General features: G+C 43.9%; 1 protein-coding gene across 6 annotated transcripts in view; it reads right to left on the bottom strand.

Moving 5' to 3' along the window:
* Positions 1–19,968, bottom strand: part of FRMD3 (FERM domain containing 3) — a 363,027-nt gene that overhangs the window by 54,264 nt on the left and 288,795 nt on the right. For all 6 annotated transcript variants that reach the window (XM_032290836.1, XM_032290837.1, XM_032290835.1 and 3 more), the window contains 5 exons: positions 18,881–18,969; positions 17,507–17,570; positions 16,579–16,667; positions 5,694–5,768; positions 5,355–5,423 (listed from right to left, as the gene is read on the bottom strand). In XM_032290836.1, coding sequence (XP_032146727.1) covers positions 5,355–5,423; positions 5,694–5,768; positions 16,579–16,667; positions 17,507–17,570; positions 18,881–18,969 — 386 coding nt within the window. The remainder of the gene's footprint in view (positions 1–5,354; positions 5,424–5,693; positions 5,769–16,578; positions 16,668–17,506; positions 17,571–18,880; positions 18,970–19,968) is intronic.

Genomic DNA, 19,968 nt, shown 5'->3' with positions numbered 1-19,968 from the left:
TCCTGTTAGCTTCTGACCTCTGAAAAGCCCATCCATCCATTCTTTCCCAAGCAATTCTGAATTGATCTGCTCCACCTCTGACTGTCCATGCCAGCTGAGCTGGCTGCTGTTCCAATCCCCAGGAATCACTGCTTATGACACAGTGATGAGCCCTTGGTGGGCCTTTATAAGCTTATTTTGCTCCCCATCAGCCCTCCTTCCAACATTCTTCAGCTGGAGATACCAAGCCATCTTGCTGCCCCACCCCACAACTAGCAATGTCCGGACAACTGCATAGGTTTAAGACAGGCTGGGCTCACCAGGCTGATACCCAGGAGTGAGCCTGCCTTGGCACTGGATGGCCAGAAGGATGCCAGCTCAGCCCCTACATTCACAGGCTCCTGCTGCTCTGTGGTAGCAGAGGGTCATGGCCAGGGACAGGGGCATATAGGGCGTGCCTCGTATTAGACCAGATGACTCCTGCTGTGGATTACAACACTGAGACTCTCCAATATTATTACTCAAAGAAGAACATTTCTTCCCTGATAAGTGTAAGACTCAGTTAAACCCAAAGGTGGATACAACTAGGAATTTCCCTGGACAGCATGGGGGAAAGAGTCAACAAAATTAGAAAACAACATGCCAAGTCTCCCACCCTTCCCTACTGCGATGGCCTGAGTGTCTGCATCCCCTTAAAATTCACTCGTTGAAACCTAATCTCCAATGTAATGGTATTAAGAGGTGGGGCCTTCAGGAGGTGATTAGGTCACGATCACATGAATAGAATTAGTATCCTTATAAAAGGGGTCTGAGAGAGCTTGTTCCCCCTTCTGCCATGTGCAGACACAGCAAGAAGGCACCGTCTATAAGAAACCAGGCCCTTGCCAGATATTGAATCCACTAGTGTCTTGATCTTGGACTTCCCAGCCTCTAGAAGTGTGAGAAATCAATTTCTGTTGTCTGTAAGCCACCCAATCTACGGTATTTTGTTATGACTTCCCAACTGGACTAATAAATCTACCAACTCCTTTAAACTAAAAATTATACCTTCTTACCTAATTCTCTCCTTAATCTTTTTTAAAGGTGCCAACTGATCCTGGCTTCACTTAAAGCAAGAACCCGCCAGCACAATTGAACTAATGACAAATATAATATCAGAATTTGAATGGCCCTCCACTTTTCACTTGCAAAGTGGTTTGTTTATGCATTACCTCATTTTTTTTCCCAATGTGTCTTGCCCTAAGATAGGCAAGGTAAATATCATATTTGCAGATGAAAAACTGAGACTCGGGGAGCTTACGTAACATGACTAAAGAGGCTTATAGGGCAGACTTCGGACTCAAAGCCAGATAATCTGATTCCTGGCCCAAGGCTTTTGCTGTGCCCCACACTGCCTTTCTGTGTGATTTAGCCTGCAATGTCCCAAAGGAGACTCTGCTCGCTACCACTGCTATCCCCGTTTCTGGCTACATGAGGTCCCACTGTGTCTTTTTAAAGTATGTGCAGATGCCCCAGACGGCTTCCACTCTGCCCTTCCACCTGAGCTCCTGAGGTAACTGTGTTTATGCCTGGGGTCTCCCCAGGCCAGGCTAGGATACGTGACATGTTTCTCCAATCTCAGAACCCATCTATCAGATGACTCAGCAAAAATGTCTGGCCCACTTTGCAGCCCACTCATGCACGTACTCCCAGGACAGAATGGTCTCCAAATGAAGCTGCTATTAGGAACTCTATTGAAGTAGAAATGTTTCCTTTGGGAACTACGATTATATTCTAATATTGGCAAATGTGGTTTGGATATACTTTACCCCATTTGTTTTGCTCATTGTACTTGTAAGATAGGCAAGAAAAATACCATATTTACAGGTAAGGAAACTGACATTATGTAACTCAACTAAATGATGCTTATAAGGGGAGACTCAGGACTCAAAAATGGTAGCATATAACAGTGACTAAACTGAGACTCCTGGACTTCCTACATCTCTCCTTGGAATAAAAACAAGTAGTGCCAGCCTCTATAAACTCTATCTGGGAGATTTTAATGTCAATATATCTGTCATATTCCAGTTTTTCATTTTTGGACGAGAAATGGTAGTAATATTGTCATCACCTCATATTTGTATGGCACTTTATAATTTTTAAAGCACCTTATTTTAATACTCATAACAAAGCCTGGAAGTTGGGCAAAGTGATGTAAATCTCATTTTATAGATGAGTAAGCCCATGATCTGAGAAGTGATTTACCCAAGACCATTCAGCTGGCAAGCAACACAGCTAAGATCAGAACCCACCCGTGACCCCTACACAGATGCTTGTATCAAGAACAAATGCTGCCCTGGAGTGTTTCCTGGTGGTGGCTGCCATGCCCTGGTGGCTCACACAACCATCCCTGGGCTCACCAAGCGACAGCCCTCTGTCTCTCTGGGCCTCTGGAATGGGCAGATGGTTGTCACCCAGTGGCCAGTTCAGGAGAGTTTGGCTTGGGGATCTTGTCATCAATAATGACCAGCAAGATACCATCAGAGTTAGCTTTTGCTTCTCTTTTTGAAGAAAAAGAAAAATTCTGAGAAAGTTTTCTCAGACTGCTTGTTTCTCCACATATACACACACACCTCAGCAGATGTAGGTGTCTGTGAACTTGCCATTATTTGAAGAGTAGAATCTCAGAATGTGAAGAAAATTCACCCATTAAAGCCTTATCATCACCATTCTAGACTAATGATCATCTCTGAATGCCCACAAGAGGAGAGCTTATTACTACATTCTCACTTTTGACCAGCAACTTCAAAGAAGCCAAAATAATTTGAAAATAAAACAGTTGTCCAAGAGGAACAATTTCCTACCACACAACCAGCTACTGGTATGAAAGGAGGACTTGCCTGCATGCAGGTTTCACACATCACTATGGCTCTGACCACAATGCTGTCTCTGGGGATGTTGAGGTCCCTGGGGCAGCACCTTGGACAGACCTCACATCAAAGAAAATGACAGGTGCTGCTGTCCTCCCGTACTCCTAGTTCATGTGTTCATTCAACAGGTATATATTGACCTCTACTATGTGCCAAACACTGTGTTATGTGCTAGGGGACATGGAGATGACCAAGATAGACACGGTCCTTTCCTCCCAGTGGTTGCTTTGCAGCATTACATTAATCAAATTCTTCCTGGTGTTGTCAGAGATTTGAGAGATGCTGCAAAGAACCACAGAGGCATCCTAAGGATGTGAACTCAACAGGCTTTCATATACCCGGGGGGGAGGCAGAAGAGAAAGAGCATGCAAAGCAGGTGTCAAGCCCCTAAATCCTTGTTTGCAGTAGTATGTTGGGAGATTTTAGAAGATTCCAGAAAAGGGAAACTATGATTTGGTGGATGGTTGCCTCAGCATGTGTCCACTTTCCTCCCACTCTGGGGTTCAGTCCACTCCAAGAAAAGTGCTTCATTCCAGCAAGCCTTCTTCCTTCACCCTTCCACCTGTTACCAAGAGCCTGGCTGCTCAAAGTGTGGCCCATGGACCAGCCACATGGCCATCATCTGAGAACATGTTAGAATTACAGACTCTGAAGCATTACTCCAGGCTTCTTGAATCAGAATCTGATTTTAACAGAATCTCAAGGTGATCCCTGTGCAAGTTACAATTTGAGAAACCCTGGGCTAAAAAGCCTTGGTTTCCATAAATGATTCAAACCTCAATTTACAAGAGAAGCATTTAAAAAAATTCTTTATTGACCCCATTAACCATCCATAGACGGTAACTATGACACTCATAAAAGCCTTATTTTTTGGAATATGTTTCTCTGAAAGTTTCCTGCCTTGTAAAAAAAAAAAAAAAAAAAGTTTCCTGCTTTGTGTTTGTGATGTCAGGAGAACTCCCTCAACATCAAGCATTTAAGATCAAACATTTGACCTTCAGCCTGGAAGAATAAAATCCATGCTGACCCACTTGGGGTAGTTCTGCCTCTAGTACCAGCTTCTAAGAAAATGCCAGGTGCCCTCAGGGTGCTACAGAGAAAAACGCTGAGAACACAGCAGCAGGACACTGGAGTTCTAGGCTTAGGTCTGCCACCAAAAAAGTTAGGACCTTGGATAAATGACTTAACTTGTCTGAGACTCAAGTTTCTTTGTCTACAGAACAGAACCATCAAACTAGGCAATCCCCGAGGTCATTTCCAGTTCAAAGATTCCAAAAGGGAAGAAATGATATGTTTTATCATTTCCTCTTCATTTCTGTTGCATTGAATAACTACAATTTGGGAAAGAGGAGGGAACCATGAGACTTTTCTCATTGGTGGACAGTCTGTAAGACTTTCAGGAATTGTACCAACGTGCCTGCAGCCAAGGTGCTCCAGCCTCTCTCATCCTGTAGTCCTCTGCTTCTTAAAGTGCAATAGACTGGTTTTGCAGACTTTCATGTTACAGCTCCTCACTAGGTCACCCCAAAGCAGGAATGATTTTCTTCTCTACACATGTACATGAGGTATTGTGCCAACTGCACTTCTGCTCCTCAGTGTGGGAGAGAAGTGCCATCTGGATGCTTCTCCAGGCTGGCTCAGCCACACTTCTGTGACACCGCAGCATCCTCCTGACCAACAACCCAAAGGGACAGAGTAGAGAGGCACCCAGCCCACTTAGTCACCCTGAAAATGGAGGAAACTGGACAAATCCAAGCATAAAAAACTACCTCTGGGTTTCAAAGATGAGGAAGAAATGGAAGGTGCAAACCAGTGTGTGTGTGACTTCCTAAATAATTTAGCTCATGGTGATCTTTCCTTAAAAAGTGGGAGGCATCATGACGAGAATGTTCAACTTTATATATGCAGCATATTTGAGGTTTAGGATGGGCAACAATTTGTGTGAATTGTTGTAAAGTCCAACATGGCAAGTAAAGATCCGATTCTTAAGAATTACTGCATATTGTCACCTTAGTGGAGGTGTGTACTCTTGAGCCAACAATGACTAAATCCTTCATTCTTCTGCATGGCCATAGAGAGTAATGGCCCCATGAAAGGTAAGCCTGAAGTTAGGCCAACAGGAACCAGCCAAATATGATGAACGCAGTCAGGAAGAGAGAACTCCTAAGAGAATAAGATGACAGTTTCGCTGGGCGATTAAGAGGCTGAGATGACAGAGTTTGGCCAGGCAATAGCACAGCATTCTGCTTGTTCAGGTGACACTCCAGACCTAATCAATGACTCTCCACAGAGCACATAAAGTGGAGCCCAGCTGTGCTCATCCCATGGCCCAGCCAAATCTGAGTGTGATGTCTAAGAAAGTGGGTATGTCCTTCTCTAATGCCAGATGTCACTAGGGATGTTATAGAGGATTTGGAATCGCCAGCTTTTAAAGCCACCTGAAGCCCAGAGTGCTCATCCACTCACCTGTGCACCTCGGGAGGCTCCCTCTGGATCTTGGAACTGGCCTCCACCACCTCTTTGGCAACTTTCCCACTGCAAAAAACAGAAACACAAGTGTATGCACACATACTCAGGGAAGAATGGGAGGAGTATGCACAAGCATCTTTATTAACTTCACAGGGTTCTGACCCAGCTACAGAAAGCATGAGGGGTGCCCTGTGAGCATAAGAGAGCAATGGAGTGGAAATGGAAGATTCAAATAGAGGCACAAGCCAAAGGCCACTTATTTACAAGCGAAATTTTGAAATGAAAGTGGCTGCCCCATCCCCACCCCATCACTGAAATAGAATCATTGGTACCCACCTATATCGAAATCTACTTCCTTTAAAAAATATCTTGCTGCTTGACACAGTCTTGATCTGACTGGATTTTGCATACCTTTAAGAAAAAGCAAGCACAGGTGTAAGGACACTGGGAAGTCCACTTACAACATGCTATAGAGCTGTGGTGATGGCGTATTTTGACTGCAAGAAAGAAATGTACTTTACCTCGTGACTCAGCCCGGATTTGCACAAACTAAAAGAAAAGCTTCACCAAACAATAGTTACTTTCACTATGTGTATTGCATTCTAATATTTTCTAACCTATTTCCTTTCATTCTTTTTAAATTCATGACCCACATATTGGGTTTCATTATTCATTAGTGGGTCACAACCTGCAAAAAAGACTGGGCAGTGATGATCAGAAAGAATTTTCCCCTAATTTCTATCTGAAGATATGGAGAAGAGGGAATTTTCTGACATGGTATCAGTAAGTTCATGGGTATTAGGGCCCTTTGCTGCCTATTCCTGTATCCACAGTGCAGCAGAAAATGGCTCCCTGGCAACAGAGGTCACTATGCCATGAAGAACTCACTGCGCATTGCCCAAGTGAGGGGACAAGGGTCCCGCATCACCATGGGAATGGTCACTGGCTTCTGTGTCACTATGACCCAGTGCCCTTTAAAAGAACCCACAGTGGTAGATGACTAAGATACACGAGGCAGAAGCTGTCCAGCCAAGAACTGATTCAGCACCTCTGAGCCCTACTCATAAATAAGAACAAAACAACACCACTCTGAAAAGCAATCTAGAGCCTGGGCTGCCGGGATGCTGCACACAGGGCACTAAATTACTGTGACGGCTGAGGATGGCTCTACAGCAGTCACTTTAAGCCTTGTACAATTAAATCCAACAAGTTAGAAGGAACAGGTCTCGGAGAGTTCAGTATCATTTAAAATATTGATAGTCACAAAATCTTAAACACACACAGACGAAATCAATATGATCTGTAGCATCCTAAGCAAAGACATGCACAGAGCCAGGGAAGTTTTAGCATAGTGATCCCCACCCATGAGCCTCCTGAAGCGTCCTTTATTCACTCAGCAATTTTTAACTGAGTGCCAACCCTGCTCCATACACCAACATAAGTATGGGAAAGACACATGGCTGATCGAGCCTGGGGGCCAGAGAAGGTGCCCTGAGCAAGGGACAGCTGAGCTGAGATCCAGGGGCTGGAAGGTGTTAACCAGGGCATGGTGGTCAGCTGTGGTGGATATGCCCAGCAGAGAGCCAGCAGGCACAAAAGCCATCAGCCTAAACATCTGGGGAACTAAAAAGACAATTATTCTAAGTGAAGCAACTCAGGAATGGAAAACCAAAAATTCTATGTTTTCACTTCTAAGTGGGAGCTAAGCTATGAATACACAAAGGCATAGTGATATGATGGACCTTACAGACTCAGAAAGGGGAAGGTAGTAGGGGGCCAGGGATAAAAGCTACACATTAGGTGCAATGTACACTAACTGACAGGTGCTCCAAAATCTCAGAATTCATCACAATATAATTCATCCGTGTAATCATCAACGACTTGTACCCCAAAAGGGATTGAAATCTAAAAAAATTAATGAACTAAAATACATTTTAAAAAGACTCAATGTACATTTCCCCATATTATTACTACACACACACACACACACACACACACACACACACACACACACACACACATTTTTTTCTTTTCCTAATAAAGAAAAGTTATGTACAGATGAACAAAGTAGAACAAGGCAAACTTGGACAGAGAGCCAGAATTCAGTTTCCCAGGATCGGACCTTAAATGGTCCCTGTTAAGGATCTTGGTCTTTATCAAAGGACCAATGGAAAGCCATAGTAACAATCTTTTGCAAAGAAGCCCCTTCCCACACACCTGTGTAAACAGCCCAAGATGATACAGAAGGGTACTGGCCACAGAGAGTAAGCAGGGAAAGTAAGACGGGCAGGGAGAGCACAGGCCTTGGCAGGGGGATCCTGTCAGGGAAGGACCCAGAGAAGACGGTGCGGGACACCTGAGGACTCACAGGGGCACATGAGAGCCACACCCTGAGGGGTCCCTGCAGTGCACTGGCCAGAGCTTCCTTCCAGACCACACCCACTCAAGAGGCTAGAAACCCCCACCAAGCCACATTGAGGTGGTCCCAGTTGTGCCCTCCTCCTCCTATGAGGAAATACCCACTCTTGGCCCATCTGTACCCCTTAAGACTCCTCACCATCCCTACAGAGCTGTGGGCCTGACACTTTATCTATTGAAGCCTGAGAAAAGGATAATCACCTCTGCCCTCTCCCCATCTTCTTGGCAGGGTTGCTCCCAAGTCCTCAGAGGTAGGGAGAAGAGAAAGCTTTAAAGAAGCTTCTATTAATTATTATTATTATTATTATTATTATTAATTCCAGGTTCCTAAAGATCCTTGAGACAAAGTGGTCAGCTAAAAAATAAAAGATTGAATTCCTTAATTGGGTTTTTGAAATTCAAACTGAACACTGTGCCCATTCTACAACACTGTGCCAAGCGACACATGAAGCCAGTGCAGTCATTAGTGAACCTCCTGGCCACTCAGGGCCTGCAGGGCAGAGGGAGTGGCTCTTTTTCACTAGTTTGGCCTCAGCTCTGGCCCTTCCAGGCCCCAAGACGAAGCCACAACCAACCGCTCAAACCCAGACTGGCCTCGTATTGGGAAGTCTCAGTCTCAGCACTGGTTCCCAAAAGCCCTCAAAGTGACTCAAGAGAAGCAGGTCAAAAGACACATTTCACAAAGAAGGCCAGTAGCCGTCTGCTCAGGAAGAGCAGATAGAAAAGACTGTGCTTCTTTCTGGCAGTGGGTTCCCCTGGAGGAGTGTCTGCAGGTTATCTGACTTGTTCAGAGACACTATCCTGAGGGCATTCCCACGAATCGTCTGCCCTCCCAAATGTTCAAGTGAACTCCCAGAGTGTTTCTGTTGAGATATTCAATGGAATTTTAACAGGGAGTTTATTCTGCGAGCATCAAATGACATGTATACACTGTGAATTGGGAAACAAGGCTGTATGTGGGAGGAGAGTGAACAGGGGAGACAGAATGGTGGCCGGGTTAAAGTACATGAATTCCAGAGTACCAGCTCCCAAACCTGACTGGGCATCAGCACACCTGGAATAGGTATTGAAAACACAGGCTCTCAGGCTTGATCATCAGAGATTCTGCTTCAGTAGGTCTGACTTTAATCAAGCACCCTAAGGAGATTCCAAGAAGTTCACTTGCATTCGAGAACCTCTGTGTCCCCAAATTCTCCTTGGATGACCCAAGAGGTGACATTTCACCTGAAAGAACAGTGGTCCAGATTCTTATTCACGTCTGGTTCTGTGACCCTGGTCATGTTGCCTGGCTTTGCTGAGCCTCGGTTTCTCTACGTATTGTTAAAGGGGGAGGGTGTTATAATACTTCATAGTACTCTCAGGAGGGTTACACAAGAGTAAATGATTTGAAAGCACCTAATGTCATAGCTGATCATTATATAATAGTTTCCCTCCCCGCCTTCCTTCCCACCTTCCTCCCTCCCTAATATCAGTCTTAAACCTCTTCATTGCCTTCTCACTATGAAGCTACCAAAGCCAATCCTCTAAATTATGCAGGTTCCAGAAAACCATGTTAAACACTCTGAAAGCAAATAAAAGAGCTCTAACTCTAGCCAAAATGTCCTGAGCACTCTGTTTACCAGATTCTCCCATCAACAGCAAGCCCAGGGAAGAGTATTCTTCCCACAGAAAGCAATGAATTCACAGCCTCACTGGAACAGCAATTCGCTCTCCTACAGCCTTCTCTTCCTTTCCACCTGTCCTCTCCCACTTCGACCTCCAACTCCCATCAAAGTCCCAACACAAGAAGTATGACTATGCTCAAACATCTGACCTCACAAACAAATCCAGATCATCTCCACAGGAGCACGCCTCCCCTCTCCCCAACCTGCAATTTCTCCTCCGAAACCTGCTGTTCCAGGGGCTTGGATAAAGGGCACGATAGCTACTGAGGGGAGACTGGGTGGTGCTTCAAGAGGCCACCTATAGAATTAACAACACAATTTCCCATTGAAGTCATGGTTTAGAGCTCCTGGGGTAACCATAACAATAACAACATTTATTATTGAGGCTTTAACATGGGCAATGCCCCATCCAAAGCACCTTTAATATACAATTCTTTTAATCCTCACGGCTCTCTACTAGGAGGAAGGAATCCACATTTTTACACAAGGAAAATGAGGCACACAGGGGCTTACTCACTTAACCATGGTCCCATCATAGAAGCTGCAGGAGCCAGGCTGCAAATCCAAGTCTGTCTGATTTCAGCACTTAAAAAACAATGCTCTAGTCGTACTGGCTCTCAAACTTTAGTGAGCAACAATCACCTGAAGGCTTTTTAAAACACATGTCTATGTCTCTGATTCAGTAGATCTGGGGAAGAGCACAAGAATCTGCATTTCCAACAAGTTATCTGGAGGGCTGATGCTGGTCCAGGGACCCTGCTGGGAGAATCACTGAACTAACGCAATGTCTTAACCCCTCGACTGCAGGTTAGCAGCAACGGGGAAGCTTTTAGCACTGCCAACACCTAGGCTCCTCATCCCAGATTCAGGTTTCTCAAAATGACAGCTTTGTTGAGATATAGTTTACATACCATAAAGTACCCTTTTAGACTGTACGCTTTGGTGGGTTTTAGTATATAATTCAAGAAGTTAAAAAATAGATTACAAAAGTCGGTCACCACTATCTAATACTAAAACATTTTCATCACCTCTGAAAGAAACCCCCTGTCATCGTAATGGGTACTGGCAGTCACTCCCTGCTTCCCCTCCTCATCTCATCTACTCCAGCCCTAAGCCATCACTAATCTACTTTCTCTCTATATATATTTTCCATTTTAAATATTTCATTTCAATGGCCTCATGCAATACATGGTGCTTTGTAAATGGTTTATTTCACTTAGCATACTGTTTCCAAGGCTCAGCCATGTTGTAGTATCTATCAGTTCTTCATTCCTTTTCATGGCTGAATAATATACCATTGCATGGAGACACCACGTTTTGTTTATCCATTCATCCGCTGATGGACATTGGGTTGTTTTCACTTTTTGGCTATCATGACTAATGCTGCCATGAATGCTTGTGCACAAGTTTTAGTGAAGACCCAGATTCTGCTTTAATTGGGTCTGGGACAGGAAGCAGGGACCCATAGCACTGGTATTAATAGTTTTTAAAAACCTCCCCCAGGTGATGGTAATGTAGTCAGGGTTCAGGACTGCTGGTTTAGAACCCTATCACTTGGCCTAAAGACCCACAGTACAGCATCCCCTGGAATTTATTTAAAAATATGGACTCAGCTGGGTGCCATGGCTCTTGCCTGTAATCCGAGCACTTTGGGAGGCCAAGGCAGGAGGATCATGAGGTCAGGAGTTTGAGACCAGCCTGGCCAACATGGTGAAACCCCATCTCTACCAAAAATACAAAAAAATAAAGATAAAAAATTAGCTGGGCATGGTGGCACACTCCTGTAGTCCCAGCTACTCGGGAGGCTGAGGCAGGAGAATCACTTGAACCCGGGAGGCGGAGGTGGCAGTGAGCCCAGACCGTGCCATTCCACTCCAGCCTGGCAACAGAGCGAGACTCCGAATCAAAAGAAAAAAGAAAAAAAAAAAGGACCCTCATGCCCACCCCAGACTTTTTGAATCAGAATCCACATGTTAACCAGCTCCCCAGCTCATTCATGTGTGCATTAAAGTATGAGAGGCACCTGTTTAGGAAGCTAGTCTGGGTTCTTACCTACCAAGCATAATACCGTTCCTTTGACAAAATGTACACCAAACTCTGAATAAGAAATGTATTAGGGACTGCTTTTATCCCCTGCACATAATTCCATAATAACTGGGGACAGAGAGTGTCATATTTCAGCCTCACCCATGCATCCAGTACACAGCAAAACGCAGATGTGAGATAAGGATGCTGTGCATGAAAACATCAGTGAGCCACTGAATCTCTCAATGCATTCAGAGTGCTTTCAGTAAGCCAGCACCCACAAACAGTGAGCTCTGGGGTTGGCAGCACCACGATAGACCACACATGGTATAAAGGAAGCTCCTGAATGGTGAATAAGACTGTGTTGGAGATCCCCTGGGGTCTGGAGTAGGCGGGAATAATCACAGTTTCTGCATCTGGGCTCCATTCCCAGGCATATCTCAGAGCCAGGGCTTTCGAAACAGATCTGCGGCTCTGGGCCAGCTGACCACCAGCCGCGCAGTCACGTCCTAAAAGCACACTGGGGAATTTGCAAGCAGAGGCCCCGGGGCCTCCCCGCTCCCTTGCACGTGAAGTAAAAATGGAACAAACCATCCAGGAAACAAGAGTGGGGCCTTGCTCTGACGGCTGAAACCATTAAAATGCAGGGCCAGCGAGACAGAACTAGAAGCAGGGCCAGGACCTCCGCCCGGGGAAGGGTGGGCACAGTGAGGGAAGCAGGCATACCCCTGAGGTTACCAGAGTCACAGCCTTCCAAATGAAAAGGAGTGGGCTCTTCATCCAACTGGTGCTCAAAATACTCTCATCGTTAGGCGAGGGGGCAGTAATAGAGCAGCAGCTTCTGCTTATCAATGGTTTATATGCCTGGCAGAACTGAACACAGCCAGGCAGGTAATTCAACCTCATTTCACAGATAAAAAAGAAAGATGAGGCTCTGAGAGATTAAGAGCTTTGTTCCAGGCCGCACTGCTTTAAACAACAGAATCAAGATCTAGAACCAAGTCCATGATTTCCAAGCTCACACTAATTACGCTACACCCCAGTGGTGCAAGCAAATGCATCCAGGTCAGTCCCAGGCCCATTCCTTCTACAGGGGAGGAGGCTAAGGCCAGACAGTGCTAAATTGAACTGGCCAAGGTCCCATAGCTGGGCCAGAACAAGTGATATGTCCCCTTGTTCCTCAGGAACAAGGATGGTTATGGGATAATGGAAGAACAAAATGTTCAGGCAAATCTCAGATCACTACAAATATTCAGATCTAGAAGTCGAATGAGAGGCAGGGTAGCTTGGCTAACTATAGCCAAAGTGCCAATGCAAAGACTTGGTCAACTATATACAGTCTGTCATTTGCGCTCACAGCTAAATTCTCCAAGTCTTCTGAAGCATCCACAAGTGACTGGAAGGGACTTCTCTGACATGCCGGGTTGACCTAGTTCCTGACAGAATTATCAGAATAGCTTCCTTACTAGCTGCCAGCTAATCTGCTTACATAAAGTGTTCAAAACACATTCCCCAGATTGCAGGTTTTTTCTCTCCTCTCTTTTCAATTTTGTTTTTGGCTTTATTTAACTTCATCTCCCAACTGACTTCCTCGCATATGATGAAACAAAGTGTGTGAAATATCAAATAAATGTCTCCAAGTTATTCTTTGATATTGACCCAGTAATTTCACTAAAGGATCTTCAAGGCTCTGCCAAAGTCCTTCCAAGCAAGACTTGCCATGTGGCTCTAAAGGAAAGCCTGTCTGCTGGGTGTTCTCCTGTACCACCCCTCCCATAGGCCTGTCTGCACGTCAAGAACGATCAACCACACCTACTGCACCTCTGTTGCCTCTTTTATGCCAGTCAAGTCCTCCGTGTCTGGCCCCAAGACCTCCTGGTCCCTTATCACCTCTTCTTCTACCTCATCTACCCTCTGCTCCAAACTTGTAGCCACTCATGCCCCCCAAAATGCATCTTCTACATTCCTGCCATGGTACCTTACTGGAGCTGAGATGCCCTTCCTGTACCTAAAAGGTTCTTCTACCTCCTAGCTCCCCTGGCAGCAAGACTCATCACTCCCCTCTGGAGTCCTCTCTAGCTTCCCCCTCCCCCCTTTGTCTCCTACATGAAATAACAATCTCCTGAAGATAGGAACCATGCCTTTTCAATTTGAGCTAGTAAGCATATTTTCAATGCCTGAGATCTCCAGGAAATAAAAAGAAAAGCAGAACCTAATTCCTGCCCTCAGAGAGCTCAAATCTATTACAGATCTGACATGCCAGTATGTAAAAATCTACAATCCAATAAAGATCTTGGAGAAAGGAACAAGGGAGAGTAACTGCTCGATGAGTATAGTTTCCTTTTGGGATTGATGAAAATGTTTGGAAATAGATAGAAATGATGGTTGGACAACATTCTAAACATACTTTGCCACTGAATTGCATACTTTAAAATAATTAATTTTATGTTATATAACCTTTTTTTTTTTTGAGACGGAGTTTCACTCATGTTACCCAGGCTGGAGTGCAATGGCGCGATCTCGGCTCACCGCAACCTCCGCCTCCTGAGGCAATTCTCCTGCCTCAGCCTCCCGAGCACCTGGGATTACAGGCACGCGCCACCATGCCCAGCTAATTTTTTGTATTTTTAGTAGAGACGGGGTTTCACCATGTTGACCAGGATGATCTCGATCTCTTGACCTCGTGATCCACCCGCCTCGGCCTCCCAAAGTGCTGGGATTACAGGCTTGAGCCACCGCGCCCGGCCTATGTTATATAACTTTAACCTAAATAAAAATCACAAATACAGGTTAGAAAAATAGAGATCAGATCTAGTACAGATATATATATATATATATATATATATATATATATATGTAATAAAATCATGTTAATAGATTTTGTTTTTGCCTTGTTTCTTCACTCCATTTATTAATTCCCTCATATGCAAGAAAATATTCATTGAAAATATCTAACTGAACATCTCTAAGTTATCCTTTGACAGGAACCAGATGATTTCATTAAAGAAAGAACAGAAGAGTTCCAAAACCTTGGGCAATGAAAACAATGTGTCAGGTCCTCAAAAAGCTAAATGTAGAGTTACCCTGTGACCCAGCAGTTCCATCCTAGGTATATGCCGAAGAGAACTGTCCACACAAAAATGTGAATCCAATGCTCATAGCAGCATTACTCACAGTAGCTAAAAAGAGGGAACAACCCCAGTGACCATCTGATGAATGGATAAACAAAATGTGGTCTATTGAATCAACACGGTATCATTCAGTCATAAAAAGGAATAAAGTACTGAGAGATGCTACAATACGGGTGAATTTTGGAGACATTTGTGCCACAGGCACAAAAGACCACATCGCTTATGACTGCATTTGTATAAAATGTTTATAATAGGTAAATTTGTAAAAACAGAAAGTGGATTAGTGGTTGCCAGGGGATGGGGAGAGGATGAAATGGGGAATGTTTGCTAATTAGTATCTGGTTTCTTTGGGGAGTGATAAAAATATTCTGGACTTAGATAGTGATAATGGCTATATCACTCTGAATTACACTAAAAACTATGAAACTGTATACTTTAAAGGAGTAAGTTTTATGGCATGTGAATTAGATTTCCATTTTAAAAATAATTTTTTAAAAACAAAATAAAAAACATTCAGGCTCCAACTAAAGACTAAGAGCATCAAGCCCTCTGTGTGCATTTTGTGGGTCATCTCACCCAGAGGTGTTCAAATTATGCTCCTGGGTTTTCCCAGGACTGACGGGTTTCCTGGGACATGAGGATATCAGTGATAAACCTAGGAAAGGCACAGGCAACCTGGGCAACTGTTGACTCAAGCTCCTGAGGAGCCACAAGCAACGAGTAAAGAGTCTTCAATCTCCAATCCCAACCAAAGCCCCATCTACAACCACAACTTCTCTTTTTATCTCTTTTACATACTGGGCTTTGCCTACACTTCAGATTAAGGAAAAGTATTCTGTGGCTAAAACTGGTTTCGAAATCATTATCCAAGCCATCATTCTCCCAATGGTTCTTATCAGCCAAAGCTCAGGAGGTTCAGAGACAGCATTTTCAGTGAGATGAGTCTAATGAACAAGATAGAATATCACTGTGAGGGGCAGGGGGACTGAGAACAGCCACCTGGAAGAGGTCCAAGGGTGTACGGTGCTGATGGCCTGAGCGGGGCTGGACTAGGCTCCTAGCTGGTCACTATCACTGCCCTTCCGATCAGCAACTGTCTCTCGGAGGAGAAGATGGAGCTCCATGGACAGATCTCAGTTTGAACTTCTTTTGAAACCTGAGAGCTTTATGGATGGTTTCTGAAGTCTTGTCCAGCACCTATTTCTATCATCCTAGGCTCTGGCAGCATTCACCCATAAACCTTTGGCTCTGTTTTCAATACACTGAAGCCTTCTTACTATGAACACAGGTAATTCTCTGCCAGAGGCCTCTTTTTCTGGTTGTGAAAGCACATCCAACCCATACTCAGAGTAAGCCAGAAGTATCAGAGGGTATTAACTCTGGCCCCTAAAGCAGCCTTCAACCAAAATGAATGGGGAATTAGTAGATAAACAGCCTCACCTCTTTGCTCATCAGCAGGAGAGCTGTGAGGTATATTATACCATGTCCCAGAGTTCCTAAGAAGATCTGAGCCCAGTTGTCCATAGTGGTGACCTGTTCAATAATGTACCTTATATTGCTTCCCAATCTCACTCCCCCCTCCCCGACTGGTAGGTCCATTGATTACATCCCAAATAAGCTGCTTGCATCAGACTCTATCTCAAGGTCTGCTTTGGGGGAGAGGAGGAAGAGGAGGGCACCAAAAATTGATCCTGCCACATATTTTGTGGAAATAGCAATTTGAAATACACACACACACACACACAGTGGTCCACAGTCATTCTATACGAAACATTCAGCACAGAGCTCAGGACTTGGTCAGGTCAACAAGCCAACAGTCACTGGGACTCACCCTGAACAGTGCATAAAATTTTAATTTACTTGAATATAATTTTAAAAATTGTATTAAAAGAAATAAACATGCAGCCATTTCCATTTGCAAAACATAAAGAGTTCCATGGGTGCTTTTAAAAGCTATAATTTAAATGAATAAAATCCACTTACTTATAAAAGGCCTGGTTTTCCACTCCACACTTCCAAAGATGTTTGCAGGCAGCTGGTGTTGAAGTATGGAATGCCAACATGGCTTTTTTCTAATTAAAAAATAACAAAACAAGAAAAGGCACGTTCAACACCGTTTACATATTCCATGGGGTTTCTTTTTCAGGTGTTTACCTCTTTGTATCCTGCCTCCTATCACACAGACTTGAAGTAACAACATATTGCTATGTTCTTTACAGTATTGTTGACATGGTATTCACCCCTCCTTCACCCTTTGCAGATAGCACTAATGTATCTAGGTCCTGTTTCTGATGAAAAATCAGCCTCACAATCTTTCTCAACACTCCAGGCATCATCCACCTCTCTATCACACTTGAATTAGCCTTAAAACATATTTGCCCTCCTTGAGGAACTAGTACTTGAGTTGAAAACTAATGTCAAGAAAACCTGCAGACTTCTAGAGCTAGCTCTGAGGCTTAATCTTTTGTTAATGGTCTCCCCATAGTGCATTCTCTGGTGCACCACAACCTATATCTAGTAACTCCCTTATTAATAGGCTAATATGCTCTATTTATAACAATCCAGCAAGCACAGGTTGTTGATATTTAGCTTTGTAAATATTCTTTGTTTCATATGTCTGTATCTTGGCAAAAAGAGGTAGGGAGAGGTTCCATCTTTGATTTCCAAAGTCTATCCTAGTCTGTTCTCCACACGGGAGTGTACAATCAGCATTGCACACTGATTTTATTCTTCAATGCCCAAACCCAATACTCATTTGTTGACCTCTAAAATATTTTCAACATATAGCTTTCATTAACATCATACGCTTCAAAGTCATGGTCTTCGGTGACTACAATACTAAAGGCACATTTAATTCCTGAATCTCTCACACACGCACAATAACAGGCAGTTAGAAAAAGCAATATCTGACCTCCTTCTGGATGCCAATCACATAAAATGTCTTCCCTTCAAACTTCAATTTGCAGACATCTGGCCTAAGAAAAGAAAATCTCTGGGTGAGAAGAAAAAAAGTGGCAGCTAACCAAGGTACCTGGCTTTCCCACAGGAATCTGACTGACTCACAAATGCCAAGCAGACTGCAATGAAACAGGATACTATCTTATCATTGGTGAAGGTCTAATGGGCAACGAAAAGCCCCAAGTGAATTACATAGCAATTCTCTTCCCAAGAGAGGATCCATACACAGCTCAGAATTATTCTATTTACGGTCAGGCTGCATCTTTCTTCCAAGAAGCTCTAGTGTTCATGAACATAATGACCAAAACAATATTAATTGCCCAGCCCACTTAGCAAGGTGGAAAGAACGTGGTTATTTCAGATTCAGTTAATGAACTGATGTGGATTCACAGTATCTGACTTTCTCCTCCTTCCGAATCCATTTCCAGGAAGCAAATCCACTACACTGCAAAATTTTCACTCCTGCTTTCCCTGTTTACAAAAGAATTGTGTTCTTTTATATTTGAATTCCCACCCTTTTCAGGAAGGACTGGTTCAAATAGAAACATGTGACCCAATTCTGTCCAATTAGATATATAGCAAGTCTCCTACAGGGCTTCTGAAAAAGTTATCCTTGTTTGAAATGGGAACACATAGAAGGGGCTTCTCTCCTCCAGGCTCCGGGCATTGCCATGGGGAGATGGGCAGGCCAGTCCCATGCATACCCATCTCAGGAACAGGAGCCTCAGGACCAATGCCCCTGCCCAAAGATGGCAGAGACAAAAAAATCAGACCTAAATCCTTCCTGGCATTTAAGTTAACAGACCATAGAACTGTTCCACGTTTGCTTTGTGAATTGATCAGTCCTCTTATTTGTAAGCCAGAGTAGACATTTCTGTTACCTTTTGCCAAAAGCATCTTCATGGATACCCTGGATAACAAAGGGTGGGTTTGCACCCAGGATTCAATAGAGGAGGAGAGTGGAAAGAAGTGAGTTGGGGAGAGTGGGTCCTTAGTCGTTCATGAGAACTCACACCTTTACCCTGCCCTGACCCGCCCATGTGTCCCCCTTGGCCACAGCAGTAGAAGCTACTGGTAAAGAAACATTGATACTTCTCTCTTTGAAGGCAGAGCCCCTGAGCCCATGCCTCCTGAGTTGACTCCTCAGCTTGGCAAATTCAAGTCTCCACCAAAAGCAACCTAGATGTTACATCCCTTTATGATGAAGCTCCCAGGCAAGGAAACGGATACCAGGCATCCTACTGACACTTGCCCAAGAAGCCAAAAAGGGTATGGAGGAATCAAGATTAAGAAAAACGGAAAGCCAATTTTCCAAAGAGGCACTCACCATTTTATCAAATGGATTCTCTTATTTCCCTGGAATACCACAAAGCCTGCAGCTGTGAATCCTAAAAATGTTGTTGTGCCTGTTGAATCCTGAAAAAAAAAAAAAAATAGAAAAACCTGTTTAGATTGAGGAAAATAAAATAAATGATAACCAATATACTTATTTATCCTCACCCTAGGTTAATTTCAGATTAATTCCAATGATTGTAGCAATAAACTAAGTTTCTGAGATGGAAATTAAGAGCAGGCCTTTCAAAGTCTGGGCAAAGTCCAGGAATATGTAGCTTTTCCCTTTAAGGAATGGACCTTCTGCCCTCTAGGAACCTCCTGGGAAAATATAAAAGAGTCCCAAATCACTGTGTCTACCTCCAAGCGTCTTCTGGGACTGTCTGTGTTCTAGGTCTGCTTTGTAACGTGAGCAGACTGTTCTTGGTTGCCATTAGCACTCTAACATGATAAAACCAAAGCCCTGAGCATCTCATCTTGATTCAATCCCTCACAGGATTTCTGGCAATTTCAGTATAAAAATATCTCCAGAAAAGCTTACTGTGCTTCCAGCCTAGACCAGGAAAACTAAGCATCTTGTAGATAAGTAAAGGCAAAGGAATAACAACACAAAGATAAGTCAGTCTCCAAGAAATAAATAAAATAGAGTTCAAATTTCTGCATAAAAATTAATTCACTGAAATGAATAAATGGATTAATATCATTCTGGGAAAGGGCCACTGGTAAATATTCCAACACATTGTATAGGCAGCACAAGAGGATGCAAATGCCAGCGAGGGCAAGTATCCCTGGCTCTCCACCTTCGCTGCACCTTAGAAACACCTGGGGAGCCTGGGCTCCACCCCCACAGATCCTGATGTAATTGGTGAGGTATGTGTTCTGGAAGCAGGTGTTTATGAAGCTCTCCAGGTGCTTCCAATGGGGATCCTGTGCTGAGAGCTACAGGACTAATGCTTTATCAAATACTATTAGGCAGTCCAACCTGGGAAAAGAAATGTGCCACTAAAACTCAAAAACTTACCTTTAAGAGCCCAACTGATATAATTGCTTACTTTAGAATTAGGACTAGTGTCTGGCTGATGC

Source organism: Sapajus apella, unplaced genomic scaffold (genome assembly GCF_009761245.1).
Source record: "Sapajus apella isolate SASKATOON/1434 unplaced genomic scaffold, GSC_monkey_1.0 scaffold24, whole genome shotgun sequence".
NCBI lineage: Eukaryota > Metazoa > Chordata > Mammalia > Primates > Cebidae > Sapajus > Sapajus apella.
This window is presented reverse-complemented; position numbering and strand designations above follow the sequence as displayed.